This window comes from Carlito syrichta, unplaced genomic scaffold, assembly GCF_000164805.1.
Source record: "Carlito syrichta isolate Samal-C Ts95f unplaced genomic scaffold, Tarsius_syrichta-2.0.1 Scaffold315407, whole genome shotgun sequence".
In the NCBI taxonomy this organism is placed as follows: domain Eukaryota; kingdom Metazoa; phylum Chordata; class Mammalia; order Primates; family Tarsiidae; genus Carlito; species Carlito syrichta.
In genome coordinates this window covers 1445596-1465532 of record NW_007259503.1, presented here as the reverse complement: position 1 = coordinate 1465532, position 19937 = coordinate 1445596, and the positions used below count along the sequence as shown (strand labels likewise).

The window sequence follows — 19937 nt, the reverse complement described above, 5'->3', positions numbered from 1 at the left end:
TTACTCTCTACACAGGTGCCACCTAGTTACTTTTGTTTTGGCAATTATGGGTTAAACACATTTCTGGGCTCAGTCCTGCTTAAGCTTGCTGGCTCTTTATTTTAACTTAAGGCATAGTGGGTCATTTAAGAGTAAAGCTTTCTTGAAACAGGAATCTTTCAAAACACTAGTTTTTATTCTTCTTGTCCATAGATGAGAGTCTTTCTTTCTCTTTCAGTAAAGCAATTCTTTCCTTTATTTTTGTTAAATAAGATTCCAGAAAGTATACAGTGCAAACACTCAGTAGAAAAGTTGCAATTAAGAAATGAACATTCATATTTAACATTTCAGTCCATTCACTTTTTTACAAATAAAAAATAGGACAGATTATTCAATTACTTCTCTTAATTTAACAGTCTTTCACTGTTTAGCCTTTCTTTACTGCCCTGGCTTGACAAACTGTGCTACACTGCAGTTAACAATGACTCATGATTGAAAAGAAACATTGTTTAAAATATTGCTGTCTTTTAAGATGCATATTTGACTATCCTTCTTCACTAACTTGCTACAATTCTTTTAGGTATTTACTTCCAGTTCATGGAATTAATGTCAATTTAAAAAATTGTTCTACTAAGGAGTTTTTGAATTATACATATATAATGCAAGGATTCTGCTTTTTTGCTATAGTTTTTAGGTCAAGTAATTCCTGATGCAAAGAGAGGGAAAATAATTGTAGGAGAAAAATTACTGCTTGGATGCAAAGAATAGGATTCACAGCACAGTTTGATCCATAACCTTAGATAGGATGGACACCTCTACCAATGTAACATCAGTAGAAACAGAGTTCACTGTTGCTACACATTTTAGGTGTGGTGATGAAAGGATGAGGTAGATCTCATCTAATAATTTTTGTTTTCTCAATGAAGAGGAAATTCTTGGGGTCAGGGAAAGAGATATAAAGGGTTTAAGGAAAGGAGAAAAGTTGTAAATTAGTCATTTAGGAGAATGAAGACTATATCTTGTGGCTAAAGTTTGATTTTGACATTGGGTAACCAAGAGAAAATATACTAACCTGCTTTAAACACACTTTTTTCATGGGGAGCCCATTTCTGGATCCTTATCAAATACCATGTCTTTAATTGTAGGACATATCATTTCAGGTCTCATTCACCGTTATTGCTCTACTCTGATTCAGACACCTAGGAGTTTCTTTAATTTTATACTTCATCTTATTTTTTCATAAAAGAACACAGGTACTCGATAAGTGATTATAGTATTTTTATTATTATTAAATATTATTCTTGCCAGGCACGGTGGCTCATGCCTGTTATCCCAGTACTTTAGGAGACTGAGATGGGAGGATGGCTTGAGCCCAGGAATTTGTGACCAGCCTGGGCAACATAGCAAGACCTGGACTTTCCAAGGAAAAAAAAAATCAAAAAATGTACCAGGCATGATGGTGCGTGCCTGTAGTCCCAGGTATTAGGGAGTCTGAGGCTGGAGGATTGCCTGAGCCCATGAGTTTGAGGCTACAGCGAGCTGTTATCATGCCACTGCACTCCAGTCTGGGTGACAGAGTGAAATCCTGACTCAAAAATAATAAATAAATAAATAAATAAAATAATATTCTTTCATCTAGAAAATAAAAGGATCTTACTTTCATTATGCCCTTTTAACAGCTTTTCCCCTACTTTAAAATAGTACTTTAACTTGACATATTTCTAATTTTCTTAAACATTGATTTGATTGAAATATATTTTACTGAATGACATTCTGTATTTTGCACTTTATAATTTTTTAGAGCCCTGCTAATGTAATATTTGAGAAATAATGAACTTCAAATAGAACATTTATTTCCTCATGAGATTTTATTTTTATTACAGAAGTAAAATTATACTTAATAATATGATTTGAAAAGCCCAGATAATAACACCAAGGAGGAAAAAAGGAATAAAAAAGCCAACATATAACTTGAAAGGAATTTTTGAAAAATGTCACAATGTTATCCATATCCTCTTTGTCTATCAACAATGTTGCTGAAGACAACTTTTTTTTTGTAGTAAAGCATTTTAACGGTTTGAACAACTAAAACTAAGAAATGCTAATAACATAGTTGTAGTGTCAATCTTTCCTGTCAAAATTGAATAGCCATGGCCATACTTGGTCTTCTCTAAAGGAATATGGATACTACCAAAATCAATGTTCAATGCATAAAGGACAAACACGAGATATTGACATAGTGAATCTTTTATTCAATATCTTCTTCTTCCATGTTGGTCTGCTCTAGGGCATGTACCTCTCTTTCAGGCAGTAACCCATATTCATTTAGGAAAGACTCCACATCCCCAGCAAAAAATTCTTCAGCAAACTGTTCAGCAACACTGATAAAATTGCTTATGAGTTCCCCACCTTTGTAGACGAGCAGCGTAGGGAGTACATCTGAGGAAAAGCGGTCTCCAGCGCCTGTATTAGAAGCTTTTATTTTGCAAAATTTGACTATGGGGTATTCTGCAGCAAGGCATGCTAAACTATTGTTTAGAGTATCACAGCCCTTAATACCATCTTCATAAATGTGAACCACGATGGTAGTGATCTTTTGCTCCTTTTCAATTGTTTCCAGGAACTGCTCCCCATTTTCCAGCTCATACACAAACCCATACCTAGGCCCAAAACTCAACTTCTGGTGCATATCCTGCATACACTGTCTACGATATTTACGAAGGCAGTTTTCATCCTCTTTGTCCTGATGGATTAATTCATATTCTTGAATGCTCATCTGAGAATAGATGAAAGAAATGATAGAGATTATGCAGTCAGAAATTTATATTCATTCGACATACCAAGCCCATTCTCAACTGGGAGGTTACTTTTGCTGTTTTCTCTGGCTGGACCACCTATCTTCACTCCTGTTGTGAAGCGGTCTTCTCCTTCACCTTATTTGAATTTTTGCTCAAATGACACTTTTCTTGATTACTTTACCTATGACAGCCCCACCCCACACTCAGCATTCTCTATTTTGGGGGTGCTCAATCCCCAGGCCACAGACCAACACCAGTACTTGACCTGTTAAGAACCATGCAGCACAGCAAGAGGAGAACATGGGCGAGCAGAGGCATTGGATTCTCATAGGAGCTCAAACCCTACTGTGAACTGTGCACGCAAAGGATCTAGGTTGTGCGCTCCTAATAAAAATCTAGTCCCTGACGGTCCCCCTCCACCTCCCACTGTCTGTGGAAAAGTTGTCTTCCATGAAACCGGTCCCTGATACCAAAAAGTTGGGGACTGCTGTTTTATATGCTTTATTTTCTTCATAGCAATAAACACTGCCTGACCTTGTGTGTGTCTTGTGTGTGCTCATGTATTTCTTTAATATCTATTTTCCTAACTGATATGTTTCATGGAGACAAGAATTAAATTTGTCTCATTCATCATTTTGTCTTCAACATTGGCTATAGTATCTGGCCTATAATAGGGTTCAATAATTATTTCATGATTAAATGCATGTATAACTATTGCTGCCTATAACTGAGCTACACAACGCGCACAATCTCAATCAGTAGTATGCCACTTGACTATTCACCACTTTGAGTGAATAAAACCTAGCAAGGTTTGCTCTGGAGTGACTTTCATAAAAAAAAAAAAAAAAAAAAAAAAAATACACACACACATTACACATTTAAATGTGTCTGTAACAAATGCCTCTGGACAATAGTGTTTCCTTCACAAAAGTTGTTAAGATAATATCTTATAACTTACTGATTTTTTTTTTTTGGGAAAATATAGGATGGAATTCAAGCAAGACAGCTTTTAGTACAATTTGGAGTTCACCAGATTAGCAAGAGGTTAAATGATGGGCCAGCAGCATCTGTCTGGCAATGGAAACTTCTTAGAAATGCAATTATCGGGGCTCCACCCCGGATTTGCTGAATCAGAACCTATAAGAGTGAAGCTGAGCAATCCATATTTTAACAAGCTCCGGGTTATTATTATTCAACGGTTTAGGCTAAAGTTAGAAAAGACCTAAGTTTCATTTCCCAAGACAGCTACTTTATATTGCAGATGGAATACAAAATCACTTGCACAACCTTTCATGGTAGCTACTCCAAGTCTACTGCTGAGCCACCCTGAACTGGTCCGATCAATCTCATCTGACATGGAAACTAAGCAGGGTCTTGTCTGCTTAATAACTTGGATAGAAGATAGCATAATAGCTGCTCCATTACTAATGTATTCAATAGAATGTTAAGCATCCCTTTCCTCCAACCAAGAAAAAAAAAGGCACAACGGGACAGAGTGTGATTAACAGACATGAAGCAGTTCGTTATCATGGACATTAGATGGGGGGGGAAGGGATCATCCACTGCTGCCTTATCATCATGTAACTTCACAAACAGCAGAGGAGAATTGAGAAAACAAGGAGCTAATGTTTATGGAAAATCCACTATGCCTTAGGCACTTTACATAGATTATGTTATTTAATCCTCACAAATATCCTCTGAGATAGGTATTATTAGTGTCATTTTACAGGAGGAGAGACTGAGATTTAGCTTAAGTAGAAGTCATTGCTTCTTTCTCTTGTTATTATTTTTGTTTTCCTAATGTTTTCATTCTTTTTCTTATCATAGTGTTTTTTTCTTTCTTAAGATTATTGTCTCAGTTTAGTTTGTTTTAACCCTAAAATTTCTTAATGTATTTGAATGCCTAAATATATACCTGAATATGTGAATGAAGCAAGTTACCATATGAGTGCTCAAATGCATCTTCACATAAATAATTGTGTGGTTTGAGCTGCTAAACTTACTAACTTGCTTCATTCACGTATTCAGGCATATAGATATTTAGGCATTCAGATACATTTCTCAAGTTTAACCTTAGTACACAATTTTTAAAATAATTATTTAGTGCCACATTTGTATAGTATTTTACATATTTCAAAACACTTTTGCATTTATTTTCTCTTCTTTACATCTCTTTAAAAAAATGGAGGAGGTTTGTTACAATTCCTCAGGTGGGAAAATTTAGTTGTCTTATCTATATCACATAGTGACTCAGTGAAGGAACTAATCTCCCTCTCTCCCTGATTTTAGACTTGCAGATTTTTGCAATGGGTAGAAGCTTGGGACCAAGGCATATTTGATCACAGTTCATCTGTTAAAAAACAGTATACAGCAATTCACATACACTGGTTTGGAGATATATAATCCACTAAATTGATTTTTCTCCACCATAAAAATTACCTTATGTTTTCTTATATTTTTATAATTCTTATTATTGCTATACAAATAATAATGCTAATTATAAAGATTCAAAAATGGCCTAAAAGCTAAAGAAAGAAAATAATAAATACTGTAATTTCACCAGCCTGATACTCAGTAATAATCCCTACTAACATTTTAGGTATCATCTTTTAATATATGTCTTTATGCAGGTAGACATACCCATTATGTAAATTAAATAAAAATGTTGCTTTAAAAACTTGTTAATACTTTTTTTGAAAAAAAAAGTGACTTATTCTGGCTTCTTCCTTCGTCTCGTCTCCCAACAATCTTGTCCTTTCAAATGATCAACACTGTCAACTTGGTGAGTGCCTTTCTGAGCTTATCCATATGTAAACTCATATGCTTATAATCATATAAGCATAAAACCATATATGAAGGTATCTTTTTAAAATTGTTCTAGAGAATGGAATCCTACAATTTTAAATTCTCTGCATTTTGCTTTCTCATATTGTGAAACTACCTCTAGGTCAACTTGTGTATTTGTAACTCATTCTCTTAATTAGCATTTTGCATGTATTTCTTATTATGGGCTACCTTAATAGGCATTCGCTTCAATTCTATTTTTTGCCAGTATAAACGATATTGCAACCAATATATTTTACAATATTCCAAAGTGATTCTTTAGATTGATGTAGATTTAAAAACATACTACAAATTATTTTTTATTTGCTTTTTATTATCTTACCTTTCTGCTGACTCTGTCTTTTGTATCTTTGTCATCTTTATTCTGGGGAGAAGACATTTGTCTGAGAATCTCCTTCTTGATAGGTGGAACTGAATCATCATCTTCACTCTCTAACTTAAACTTTCTCCAATCATTTATTACTCCTTTGGGTCCTGGAATAAAATTAAAAATAATTTTCTCTTTTTATTTTTAAAAGACTGTTCACACAATTAAAATTTGTATACATGTATATTGGCATGGAAATAGACTTATGTCCTGCATCAGAAATAAACATCATGTCTGGGCTAGAGATTTCTGACTGTCCTGCTCATAAAAATGTTCTTGCACATCAATCTTGTTAAATGGGATTTGACAAATAATTTTTCTGAAACATTTGCACTAATGAAAATATAAATTTTTGAAAGTATAAATTTTAAATAGTTCAAAGCACTTTGAACTATTGGTAAAAGTTTAGGGTAAACATATTTTAAAAGAGCATAGGAGGAAACTAGAATTTTAGAAAAATAGCACTTTTATTACATAAGAAATTTCAGCAACAAACCACAATTTCTCTACATTCTTGAAAAGGAAACTCGGAATGTTGGGGAAGCAATAGCAATAGTACATAAAAGACAATTGATGAAAGGAAGACCTGACCTCAACAAACCTCAAATGGCTTTAAGAAAATCATTGCCTAACCATCCATGTATTCTAAGAGTGTATGAATTTTTTACGAATATAGAAAGAATGAGACTGGTAGATTTAAGAAAAACTAATTAAACAAAGGATGTTCTAACTGAAATCCTGATATCCAGTTGACCTGATAGGTAACAACAGTGCTTAGGGGAAGATCTTAATTTCTTGAAAACAAGCAATATTAAGTTGACTAGACGTCACTAGCTATATCCATACCTTTGATGTTATATTCTATATGTGGGTATATTCTGTCTTTCTCCTCCATATTGTCTAATCATTTTTATTTGTATTATATATAATATGAATGCATTATAAATTTATTTGTGTTAATTATACTGTAATCAAAGTTATTTGTTTTCATATCAGTACTTATAATATGTTTTATGAATATACAATATATGCACGCATGTGTGTATTTTTGTTTAGAAAAGAGAATTTATTTTTCTCCTGTTTTCTACAAATGATAGAATATTACATTTTTCCTTACCTTACCTTTCTTTTTTCACTTAATAATATCTTGGAGATTTTTAAATATACATACATAAAGAGGTTCTTTCTTGTTGAAAAAATAGAAGCATGGTTATTATGTGGATATACATAATTTACTTAAATAGTTTCACATTGATCTACATTATTGTTTTCACATTTTATAACATGATGCTGCATGAAGAACCTTATGCATGCATTTTTTTCTATCTATGCAGGTATATTTATAGTTATAAAAGTAAAATTTCTTGGTCATATATATTTCTAATCTTGATATTGCTAGACTGCCCCTACAAAGACTGAACCAACTTATATTCATTCCATAGTGGAGGGGGAAATTAGAAGAGGAAAGTGGTTTAATTATAATGTGGATAGAGACGTCTTGGGACAGTTGGGCAGCAAGAAATTATCAATGATTAGTGTTTTTCTTACTCTTTGACATCTAAATAAAACTGTTTTATGTGTTATTTGATTTCAGTTAATTTGTCCACTCAATTTTTTTTTAGATGATTCAAGCAAACTTTACAAAGGTATTACTTAAAGTACATACTGAATAGTGTCAATAAGAACGTTAGGTATTTCCAAATTTAATTTTAATTTAATAGTTATTTTTCTTTCTAGCTTTACTTACCTGTATGTGTAGCCTCTCCATCAAAATCTTCCTCTAAACTTTGACTTTTGTCTTCTTCCATTTTAGGGACTGGATTTGATACACAGTAATCTATAGGATGAACAAAGAACAATGACAGATGAGTTACAGTAATACATACATATATATATAAATACATGCATATGCATAGTTATAGTCTCCTGCTGCCAGGTTCCATAGTAAGCAAAGAATGATCACTAAGTGATAAAATGTTTAAAATGTTTCTGTGCATTAGACAATTAATTTAACATGTGTGCTAAAGATGTTTGACCCTAAGAATTATTTTACATGATTCATAGTTTATTTAAGCCTTCAGTGTAGGCCTATGTACATAGTGAAAACTATTTATTACTGATTTTCTTTTTTGAACACTGTTACCAAATTTTATAATACTATATGAAATTTGAATATATATTATAATAATCAACGTATATTATTTATGTCATATAATACAAATTTTAAGTTAGTAATAATTATAGATTTACTAAGAACACTTACTATTTATCAGGCACTGTTCAAATTATTTTACATGTTAAAACTCACTTAATTCTCACAGTCATATATGGTAGGGACCATTGTTGATGACATTTTACAACAAGGACGCGGAAGGCCAGGGAGTTTATGTGATTTACTCAAGATCACACAGCTAGTAAGTGGTGGGGCAAAGATCTGAGCTTAGATTATTTGACTTTGGAGTCAACTTTTAACTATTACACTATTATGGAAATTAACATACTATAACCGAGTCATTTTTCTCAGCATGGTTTGACAAATCTAATCTCCGAAGTGGCATCAAAGAATGATGGTCTAAGGAACACAGCTATTCAATAACATCTCTCCAAACCATAGATAGGGGTCCCCAAATCCCCAGCCAGGGACCGGTACCAGTCTGCACAGCAGGAGGTGAGCGGCAGGCAAGTGGAGGCAGATCAGCCCAGGCATTAGATTCTCATAGGAGCACGCGAAGCTTGTTGGGAACTGCGCATGCTAAGGATCTAGTTTGTACGCCCCTTATGAGAATCTAATGCCTGATGATTCTCTTCCCCATCCCACCTCCCCGTCCTACCTCCCCTAGTCAGTGGAAAACTTGTCTTCCACGAAACTGGTCCCTAATGCCAAAAAGGTTGGGGACCAATGCCATCGAGCAAGTTTTCATGACAACAGTATCCACTCAGCAATTGAAAATAGCCAGTAGCTGAGTCTATAAAATACATCACAAAATCACTACAAGCACATGGATATTTACTCATAGGAAACTTCTTTATGTCCTCATGTAGAACCGATTTATTCTTGATTCTAATCTATTTGCTTGTTTTTCAATTATCTGGAAAATTCAATTATTATACATACCAACATATTCCCTAAGGGGTTCATATAGCTGAAGTTTTCCTGAAATTCTTAAGTAAGAGATACACAATCTTCTTTTTATACATTTTTCTTCCCTCATTTCATTCCTTTGCTTCCTCCTTTTAATTTAAGCACTAATGACATCCAGCTTGTACTTTGAATCCCATTTTAGTTTTTTATTGATTTACACTTCAATCCTTCACTTGGTTTGTCTGGTGCTTTCCCTACAGGGTGGTAAGCCAGAATACTATCTTGATTTCTTTTTTGCCTTGACTTCTGGTCCCAACGCTTGGACTAGTCTTATAATTTTAGTGTTCCCCTTTCCGCGTTCTCTATCCAGAGTCTCTAGTAGTCTAATGTCTTTGCCAATTTTGTTTCACTTGAACAATAAAAGTCTTTTAAGAGAAGACTGTCAAGGGAAAACCAATTTATTTCACAATATTTATGTAACTATAAATATAAAGAAAGTTACATTTGAATGGCTTTAGTAATTAAAAATAATAGAAAATGGAAGAATATTTTTTGCTGAACAAAAAGGCCAGTAAATTTTTAACTGCAACTATTTTGAAAGAAATTTTGTATCTAAGAAAACATGAAAATTTTTGCTTTTAAATAAAACCACAGAACAAATAAATGGAAACTTCTTTGATAATTTTAAGAGCTGTTTAGTTCCTGGAAAAGTAGAGTCTCAAAACAATTCCTTTTACTTTAAAGGAATAGATTGTCAACTTGGGGTAGCTACTATTCTCAGTAAATATACAGAAGGCTTAGGAGAATCTAAAAGTAATTTTATTTCAAATGGTGAAGAGACGGTGTAGCTTCCTTCTCTACCTGCTTCTTGCCTACCTAGTTGACAATCTATGGGGAAAAAAAGAAATTTCATTTTTCAGAAGAAGCTTTCAACAAATTCAAGGAGTTCCTTTATTGAAAAGAAACAAATATAAATGGTTCTACTTGTTCCTGTTTCACCTATGATAGTGGTGACCTAGAATAGGAAGGAAGTGAGTAAAATTCTTAAACGGAGAATTAAAAACTCTTTGAAAACCCCAAATCCATCCCTAAACATTTCATTATCATCATTATCCTTGTTCACATGATGCTGTAATGATAATTGTTAATCACTTCAAATATGTTGATCTAATCTAATCAGAATATCCAATTTAGAATTGACATGTAGATTCATTCTCTCCAAGAAAGCTTTGTTTTCAAGACAATCTTTTGTTGTTTTTTGGTAGATTTTCAACAATGGGGATCATCTCATCCCTGTATCCCAGACTGAATTTTCTTCTAGCATCCACAATAATTTATGGCATTTACTTTTACATATTTTTCTTCAGTATTTTAAATTCTTTGAGTACAGAGGCAATTTTTTTCCTTGTTATCTTACTTATAATTGTTTTACACATCATAAATACTCCATAAATGACAACATCAAATGTTTAAAACCTACTATGAGCTGGGTACTTCATACACGTTATTTTCAATTTTCACAAAATTATCTTTGTTTTTCATATGTGGATTGTCAGCTTTCAGAGATCCAGTGACTTGTCAGAAGTAGTTTGGGGTATATAGAGCCAGGTTTCAAATTTCTGACTCTCAAATCCCCAAAATTCTTATTTTTTCCACTATACTATTGCCTTTTCAATAAAATGCTTAGAGAATGAATGCATTTACCAAAGAAGCCAACCTATTTCTATATATGCACTAAAAACAAGTTGAGGATATAGAAAATAACAATAAGTCGCCATATCCCTAAATTCCTTGAGACAGTATTTATTTAAATGATATATTTCTGTTTTGGATTAAGCCTCATTAGTTTATACTGAATACAATAGAAGAGTATGTTTATTCCAAGTTAATTGAATAAACTCTAAATAACTGATAACGACTCTAGAAGATGAGTACAAAAGACAAAATGGTTTTGCCTTCTATTGGTTCTCGACAAGCATGTGTATTGAGAACTTATCAGCTGTCCTATGTCTCTAGGTCATTTATAAAACAAGTATGGTAGGCAAAATGCATCCATTATATATAAAAATAAAACTAGAAAATGTTCTTTATAGAACTACTGTAGCATGTGTGGCAAAATAATGGAAATACAATATGAGCCTTGTGTGGAGATCTGTACAGTGAAGTCAGTTATTTCACTTATGGACTCCTATCATATAATCCTATACTCCAAAGAATGGTATTTGATTATTAAAATGTAACTGAAGTAACAATTCTATGCTTCAGAAATCTTTAAGAGTAATTCTAAAGTTATGCCTGTTTTGTAGGCTTCTTATTATCTAGTCCAGGTTTTATATAAAAATGTCACTGTGTGGTTTATATCTGAAAACTAGTAGTTCTTTCAAACTTTCTGTACTCTTCTATTTGTCAAAAGTCACAAATAAACACAGTTGCCAGATGCCTTTGTCTGCTTGGGCTACTATAACAAAATTATAGATTGTGTGACTTGAAAAAAACATTAATTTGCTCATAGTTCCAGAGGCTAGAAGTCCCAGATCAAGATCTAGCAAGGTCAGTTTCTCTTGAAGGCTCTCTGTTGTTTCTGCTAAATTTAAAATAAACAATCTTCTTTTCATCCATGATTGCGTGTATTCCCTTTTGGAAACACATGGAGTGAGAAGCTGTTTAAGAGAAGATGCTGCACTAAAAATGGCAGATGGCTGCCTTGTCACTGTGTCTTCATATGGCAGAGTGGGTGAGCTCTCTGATGTCTCTTCTTATAAGGACATTAATTCTATAAGACCTTATTTAACCTTACTACTGTAAGGTTACCATTACTACTGTAAGGTAATTTGCCCTATCTCCAAAATATAGGCACATTGAGGTTTAGGGTTTCAATGTAAGAATTTTGAGGGGAATACAATTTGATTCATGGTTCTGACTTTTGCAAATCATAATTTAAACTATGTAGATGCAGCCCACTCCTTCTGTGCCTCTATAACCTGCCTTTTCTTTAACGGTGACAGCTTTGAGCCTCAGGATTTTTCAGGGTTCTTCACCCAGCCTTGATAATTGCAATGAGGGAAATGAGGCATACCTAAAATCAACCCTGCCTTTTTTTTTCTTTTCTTCTCTTTACTAGTTATTTCCCTGCTTCATGGATTCACATCCTTAAGATGTTACAGAAGGCCTCACAAAAATATAGGCCAGGATTCCCCTGTATGTTAGATAATAACATGCTAATTATTTATTTGACCAGTTTCTGGGTTGTTTTGATGTCCTAAGGAAAATACTGGTGTTCTCTACTAACCGCAATAGAATCAATAATATTGCTCTAAAAAAGTAAATAAGAAGATTGAGATCCAGACTTAGGATATTTGCTCACCTTAGTCCAGGTCAGAATGAGTAACTAGTAGGACATCTTAAAATATATTGTATAGCAGTATTTTCCATGCAAATAAAAAATATTTTAAAACATTTCAATAGCTATTTTTTCCCCTTGAGAACAAACAGGTAGATGCTCAATAGAAGTAATCTATTTTATTTAGGAAGGTGGAACTCGGGTAAATATACCCTCATTCCTTTTTTCTTTTTGCAAATTGTAGTTAAAGGTTTTCACTACCTTATTCTGAGATGGTTTCCCTAAGTACAGACAAAAAAGTTAAACAACCAAACATTAAATTACCTCTCTACCTATGACATAACTAACATTTGCCAGAGAGTACAAAATTCAGAAAACATAGAGCATTGATGTAGTTTTTATGTAAAATTTTCACAGTAAGATAGTTTATTGTTTCTTTTAAATTTAAAATAAACAATCTTTCTTCTTTTGCATCCATGGTTGTATATATTTCCTTTTGGAAACACATGGAGTAAGAAGCTGTTTCAGGGAAGATGTTTATTAAAATTGGCATTATTATGACTAAACATGGGCTATAAATAACAGACTGCGAATATATGCACTGAAGTGAAATGCTTCTTTAACTCCACTAAAGTGGAATTTAGTAAGTTGTTTATCTTTAAGGCATTACTTGGAACATACTTTGCTGTAAGATGACTGAAACCAAGCAAGGCTGTAGGCAGGCAAAATTGACAGACATTCTGTTTTACCTTCACTGTTGTTAGAGACCCAGATTTTGTGCCTTGGTCTGTGCCCCATAGGATGTTCACATCGTTCTGCTTACCCTTGCAGAGCTTCACGTCCTACCCTTTTCTACTTCTAACCTTACATCTCCTTAGGTCTCTGCTTTCCTGTGTTTTCCAAGGTGACTGTGAGCTAATCTGATCAACTAAGCCAGGCTAATGTGCTCACCAATACTAATATATTCATGTGAGATGTTTTAACCCTTGCCATGAATATCTTCCCCAATGTCATACTGGACTTCTGTAGAAAGCAGTTCTGCTTTTTCTTCCTTATTAAAATAAATTACTAGTGGTGGGGGTTTCATATCAGATAGGTCTGACATTATGTCAGATCATGGAAGTATTCCTGGTCTTGTGGAGACCTCCACTGTTGATGAAATCATAAAGGTAGATCCAATTATTTTATCCAAGCCATAACGTCCTCCTTTGCTCTCCATGCCATTATTTAATTTCTTTACTTTGAGAATGAGAGATGGCTAGCTAAGAGTGATATACTCTTAAGTTTCATCAATAAAGAAGGGATTTTATGCTTCATATATCAATTAATTTCTTGAATTATTCTCTAATTGATTTATTTATATGTGTCTTCTCAAAGGAGGAACTAAACTTCTTGTGGCAGGAACCATGCATTACAATGCTTCCAAATGGCTGTATAGTAAAGTGATTAGCACTTGAATATTTGGGTTCAAATCCAGCTCTGACAATTGGTTGTATGACTTTGGGCAAATCACTAAAGCTCTCTGTGCTTTATTTTTCTCATCTGTAAAATTAGAGTAATAATAGTGATTATTTCAAAAGGTTGATGAGGATTAAATGATTGAAGTTATATAAAGCATATGGTATTTTGTACTAGGCACTTAATAGACATTGAGTAAAGACTTGATAATTAGTGAAAAATTTTAAATACTAAAACCAAATATTTAAAATTAATAATTACTGTAGTCAAAGTAATCTAAATTTGTGTTTAGGAAATAATACATATATGTACTACTTATACCCAATTAGCTCCCCTGCCCAAGGAATGTGTGTATGTGTGTATACATAGTCACACACATATTATATGTTTTATCTCAAAATTGTTTTATATTTTCCTATCTCATTACAAGATCCCTTATAATTCTTTGATTATTTCTAGTAATGTCTACTTGCCACAAGGCATTTAAGAACATTCAAAATAAAGGAGATTAATTTGGAGTTATGAATACAGGCTAATAAAATGTATATGAAATTTCCTCCAGAAATAGTAAAAAGATTTTCTGAAGATGTGTGCCTAAGTGGGAAATGGGAGTGATGATTTAAGTTGAATGTAACATACTTGTTTTCCAATAAATTGCCTTCTCTACCCACAATTTTGCAAATCACAAGTGATTTTCTGTTTGATTTTCCTTTTTGCATTTATATCATAAAACTTTATGTATCTTATTCTGAGTACTAATTCTCTAATGGAGTAGGACAATACTCAGGATTTCTGTTACCACCTTTAGTTATTCTAGTTGTCAATTTTGGCATAGATCAATTTTTGCATTTTGTGGTATCATTTTAAGAATTTTATTTAAAAATAAATCCTCGGAAGTGTTAGTGGAATACAAGACACACAGTCTCAAAATGGCTATAACAAATTAGAAAATGGCTGATACGCACCAAATATTAGTTTCCTTTCTTTTGCATATAAGAAATTCAAGATGCTATTGAAAACATTCCTTACTTTATGCATTACTTCCCCACCCTCAGTATCTAGATCAAGTTCATGACAACTTTGATAGAAAAACTATGATAAAAACTTTGACATAAGACACTATGGAAATAATGTAATGTTTTCTTAGTCTCTACCCTACTTGAATAATTTTCCTTTTGTAATAAATGGGACTGGGCAGGTGAGAGATGTAGGGAAACTTGTAAACAGCTTGTTTATCAGGAATGCATAACAAATAGCAATTTTCCATTTGTTAATCTGTATCATCAGTAAAAAAAAATTTATTCTGGAAAAATATGAGCTTTCAAAACCATAACTGAATTCTTGCTCTTAATAAAAAGACATCAAACTTTCCAGGTTTGCTATTACAAGATACAGATATTCTCTTACATGCTCTGGAGAAAACAGAGTATCAGAACGTTGTAGGGAATTCAGTAGCTATCTTTTTTTGAGTATCTCTTTATCTTATAAATGCACTTATTCCTGTATGTATTGTTTGAATTTCATTACAGATATTATCATAAATGATTTCTATATATTTTGACTATGGCTTATATAATATCAAATCCAATTATAAACATAATATTTATGGAAAAAATTTTCATGGTGAATTAGATGATCTCTAAAGTTTTTTCTAGTTTTAATGGTCGGTAATTCTAAGTAGCATGGATAATGGACCAAAAAATATGTATTTAAAATGGATGCTATCTTTAAAATCTATTTTTGCCATTAATAAAAATATTCCTTTGCAAAACAGTGGAAAATCTGACTGCACTCATTTTCATGATGCAAACTGTAAAATTTATTAGTAATAATAATCACTTAGATGGGAACAAAATAGAAGAAAAATAAAACCAATTGAAAGAAAAGTTTCACCTAATTTAACAAATATCAGTATCATTTTCTTTTAAAAACATTACTTCTCTCTCATTAAATTTTTAAAGTAACCTTTAGAAACAAACATTATTATCCCTATTTTAAAGATTAAAACCACCATCACCACCACCACACACACACAAAAAAAACCCCCAAAAGATACTGTTAAGCAAAATGCCCTCAAACACACAACTAATTGTCTGATTCAGATATCTGATAGTGCCTTAGTGCTGAATGTAATGCAGTAGTCCTTCCTTATCCTAGGTTTTGATTTCTGTGATTTCAGTTACCCTTGGTCAATGCAAAATTCCAGAAATAAACAATTCGTGTTTTAAATTGTATGCTGTTTCGAGTATCATGATGAAATCTCATGCTATCCTGCTCCCTGCAACCCAGGACTGTGAATCCTCCTTTTGTCTAGCATATCTGCACTATCTGCACTACTTGCCAGTAACTCGTAGCAGTATTGGTTATCAGATCAATGACTGTGGTATTGTAGTGCTTGTGTTCAGGAAACCCTTATTTACTTACGGTCCTGCAGTGCAAGAGTTATGATGCAGGCGTATTGTGATATTTCTTCTATTTTATTATTTGTTATTGTTAATCTCTTACTGTGACTAATTTATAAATTAAAATTTATTATAAGTATATATGTATAGGAAAAAACAGTGTATATAGGGTTTAGTTCTATCTGTGGTTTCAGGCATCCACTGGTCTTGGACCATTTCCCCTATAGATAAGGGGCAACTACTGCACTCCCTTTCAAAGTCTCAGAGCCAAATCTTCAAACACAAAGTGCAAGGAGTCATTATTTCTTCTCTCCAGTTTTCCCTTTACCCAAAGGAAAGTTAAAATTTCAAAATGAATTGTCCAGTCAGTCTTACTTTAGCTGTCTAGAATATCAGACTCAAAATTGCATGTTTACTCTGAATTTTTATGAGTGAAGATGACTAGCACAAATTACTTTAAGAGAAAGATACACAGTAATTGTTATAGTAAAGAAATCAATACTTTATGTGCTTTGAACTCTTTAGAACAATACAATAATATATAAGCAATGAAATCATCATTCTTTCTTCTAAGGTAACATTTTAAAAATTATGTTATCAAGAGACTAATTGTTGACTCACAGTTTAGATCTCTGTGCTGATGTCCTTGAGTATGTTCAGTGGGAGAGAATCCTGGTCTACTGAACTCCTTTTGAACTTGGGCAAGTTTAAGCTCAGATTTAAGAACCTAGGATATTGATGACCTTTGCAAAAATAGCTCTGAACAAGTAATAGGATTGACTTAAGAGAATTAACACAACCTATTCAGATGGTAGGGCAAAAACAAACAGAATAGTCGCTTACAGTTTACAGAACACTGAATGGGTGAAAGACAGAATATATAAGTATTTATTTATTACAATAACATGAGTTATATTCATTAGTTCCATAAATATGTATTGAGCACCTACTTTTGGTAAAACTAGCAGTAGTTAGGCACTGGAGATAAAAAGAAAAATAAACTCTATTCCCTATGTCGGGGTCCTATAGTCCAGTGGGGGAGATAGACAAGTGAAAAGATAATCACAATGAAGTGTTATAGTTACTACAGTATTTGGAATTAATGAGAGTGATTCTGTAGGACATAGTGGTGGTTTGCATCTTCTTTTATTACTGGCCTTTAATAAAACTTTTTCAGCTTGGCTAAGTCACTTATGGATCTATTGGCTTTCCAGATTCCAATTTTATTAGTATTTTCTTCTTTCCATTTCTTCTTATTGTTGTGGGTTTTTACCATTAAAAATTCCTTTTCTTCTATTTTTTTAATGGGGATTAGAAATGTAGGGAAAGTAGATAGATATGATAAATCTTTTCCTAACGCCTTTAATTCTCATAACCAAATTTTTCATCTAACTTTGCCAAAGTAGGGGACTTAATTTACTCTAAGCTTAAAATTAGAAATTTTTAAATAGCAAGAGGACAAAATTTATAACATTAATGGAAATTTAAATGAATACATCTAGATTTGTAAATTATGATGTTTGATCATATGTAGCTTCATTGGAAAACCTTAAACAAATCTTGACACAATTTAAACAGTGATTAAGTCCAAACAAATTTTAATAATTATGTTTTATTATACTAAATTGATTTGACATTTATTTCCTCTCCTTGTTAGCTGGAGGAAAACATATCACATTTTAGAGCTTTGTTGGCTGATATATTTCTTTTATGATATGTACGGAGGTCAGTTATTTCTTTTTATTAACATCATCTCATTCTGGAACTCCTGGGCTCAGGTGATCCTCCTGCCTAAACCTCCCACAAAGTTGGGGCTACAGAAGCATGACACCATGTCCAGATAACTTTTTAGTTTTTAAATTTGTTTTATAGAGATGGGATCCCACTATGTTACCTGGGATGATCTTGAACCTCTGGCCTCAAATAATCTTCCTGCCTCAGCCTCTCAAAGTTTTGGAATTACAGACGTGAGCCACTGCACCCAGTTGCTGCCTTTAATTTTGATAGTATATTTGATTCAATTGGTCTAATCATGGATTGAGCAATTTTTAGAGATCATAAAAACTTGTCAACAAAAGAGTTATTTTGACCCATTTTTTCACACATATGATTTCCAATTAATGAAAAAACATTAAAAAATATTAGAATTATATGTTGATATGTATGTATGATATTCATTCCTCAAATCCCTCCAATATACAAGTGCCAGAGGTGGTACAAAGTAAACTGCAAACTATGGAAATATATGAGTCAGGAAGGTAGGGTAAGAATTGCTTTAGTGATTTTTTTAACCAGTGAGCTATTCAAGTTTAAGAATACGGGAATGCACACACTGTAGTCACCACTGCCTCTGAGCTGATAGCTGTGCCTCTCACGTGTGCCAATCTTGGCAAATCTACCAGAGATGTCTTCAGCAAGGGCTATGCGTTTGGCTTAATAAAACTTGATTTGAAAACAATGTCTGTCTTTCTTTATGGCTGCATAATATTCCATTGTGTATTTTTTTTAATACTTTTTTATTGGGGGATGGGATTGGCAGTTGTGGGAAACTGCTAGGGAGGGAGGGGTATACCTCATCAACAAGGTTGCCTGCATAATCAATGTTTATATATCTAACCCTGAATTGTACCCCACATTTTTTAATTTAAAAAAAAGTCTGAAAATGAGTTGAAATTTACAAGCTCAGGCTCAGCCAACACTGAGGTCACCAAAGTGACAGGCAGTTGGGAAAACAAGTACAGATGGACTGAACATGGCTTGGCGTTTATGGAGCACTGACAACACACAAGGCACTGAGGTTAGGTGAAAGATCAACTTGCACATGGATGATTCATCCTGCTCACCTAACACCAGGAAGCAACAACGAACACTGCAGTCAAGATTGGGTACAAGTACATTAACCTAGGCTGCCATGTGGACTTCGACATTGCAATCCAGGACACTCTGGTGTTGGGTTATGAGGGCTAGCTGGCTACCAGATGATTTTGAGATGGCAAAGTCCTGAGTGACCCAGTGTAACTTTGTAGTTGGCTACAAGTCTGATGAATTCCAGCTTCACACAAGTGTGAATGATGGGACAGAGTTTGGTGGTTCCATTTAACGATGGTGAACAAGAAGTTAGAAATCACTGTCAATCTTGCCAGAAGGAAATGGTAACACTCAACTTTGGAATATCAGCCAAGCATCAGATTGACGCTGATGTCTGATTCCTTCCTAAAGTGTACAACTCCAGCTCGATAGGTTTAAGTTACACGCAAACCCTAAAGCCAGGTATCAACTGCTGTTGATTTCCTGGATGGCAAGAATATCAATGCCAGTGGTCACAAGCTTGGTCTAGAACTGGAATTTCAAACATTAACAAATACACAATTGTTTAATTTTGAGCTATTTTGCAGCATAGCTACCTTCAGAATTTAGTGTATCTTTTAATGTCATATGTCTGGGATGCAAATATTGACAAATACTGTGTTATGATTCAGCTTTAGGGTGCTACTCTTTCAGAAATACAGAAAAAATCTGATTCCTCAAAAGGTTCTTTTGGCTTTAGACTTGGGGGGAACTTGGTGGCTCCTCTGGGAGTGTCAGGTTTATGTTTTTCCACCAAGAATGGCTGCAAGTAGAAGCTGATAAAGTATAGGCACTTTGTACATTGAGTAAGTGAGGGAAG

General features: G+C 33.5%; 1 protein-coding gene and 1 pseudogene across 1 annotated transcript; one reads left to right on the top strand and one right to left on the bottom strand.

The window, feature by feature from the left end:
- Positions 1–1813: 1813 nt before the first annotated feature.
- Positions 1814–16943, bottom strand: PDC (phosducin). Its single transcript, XM_008072779.2, has 4 exons — positions 16892–16943; positions 7736–7825; positions 5944–6095; positions 1814–2755 (listed from the first exon to the last, which is right to left on the bottom strand). Exons 2-4 carry the CDS (start codon positions 7794–7796, stop codon positions 2228–2230), a joined length of 741 nt encoding a protein of 246 aa, XP_008070970.1. The 5' UTR covers positions 7797–7825; positions 16892–16943; the 3' UTR covers positions 1814–2227.
- LOC103275377 lies at positions 16708–19687 on the top strand (annotated as a pseudogene).
- Positions 19688–19937: the final 250 nt, after the last annotated feature.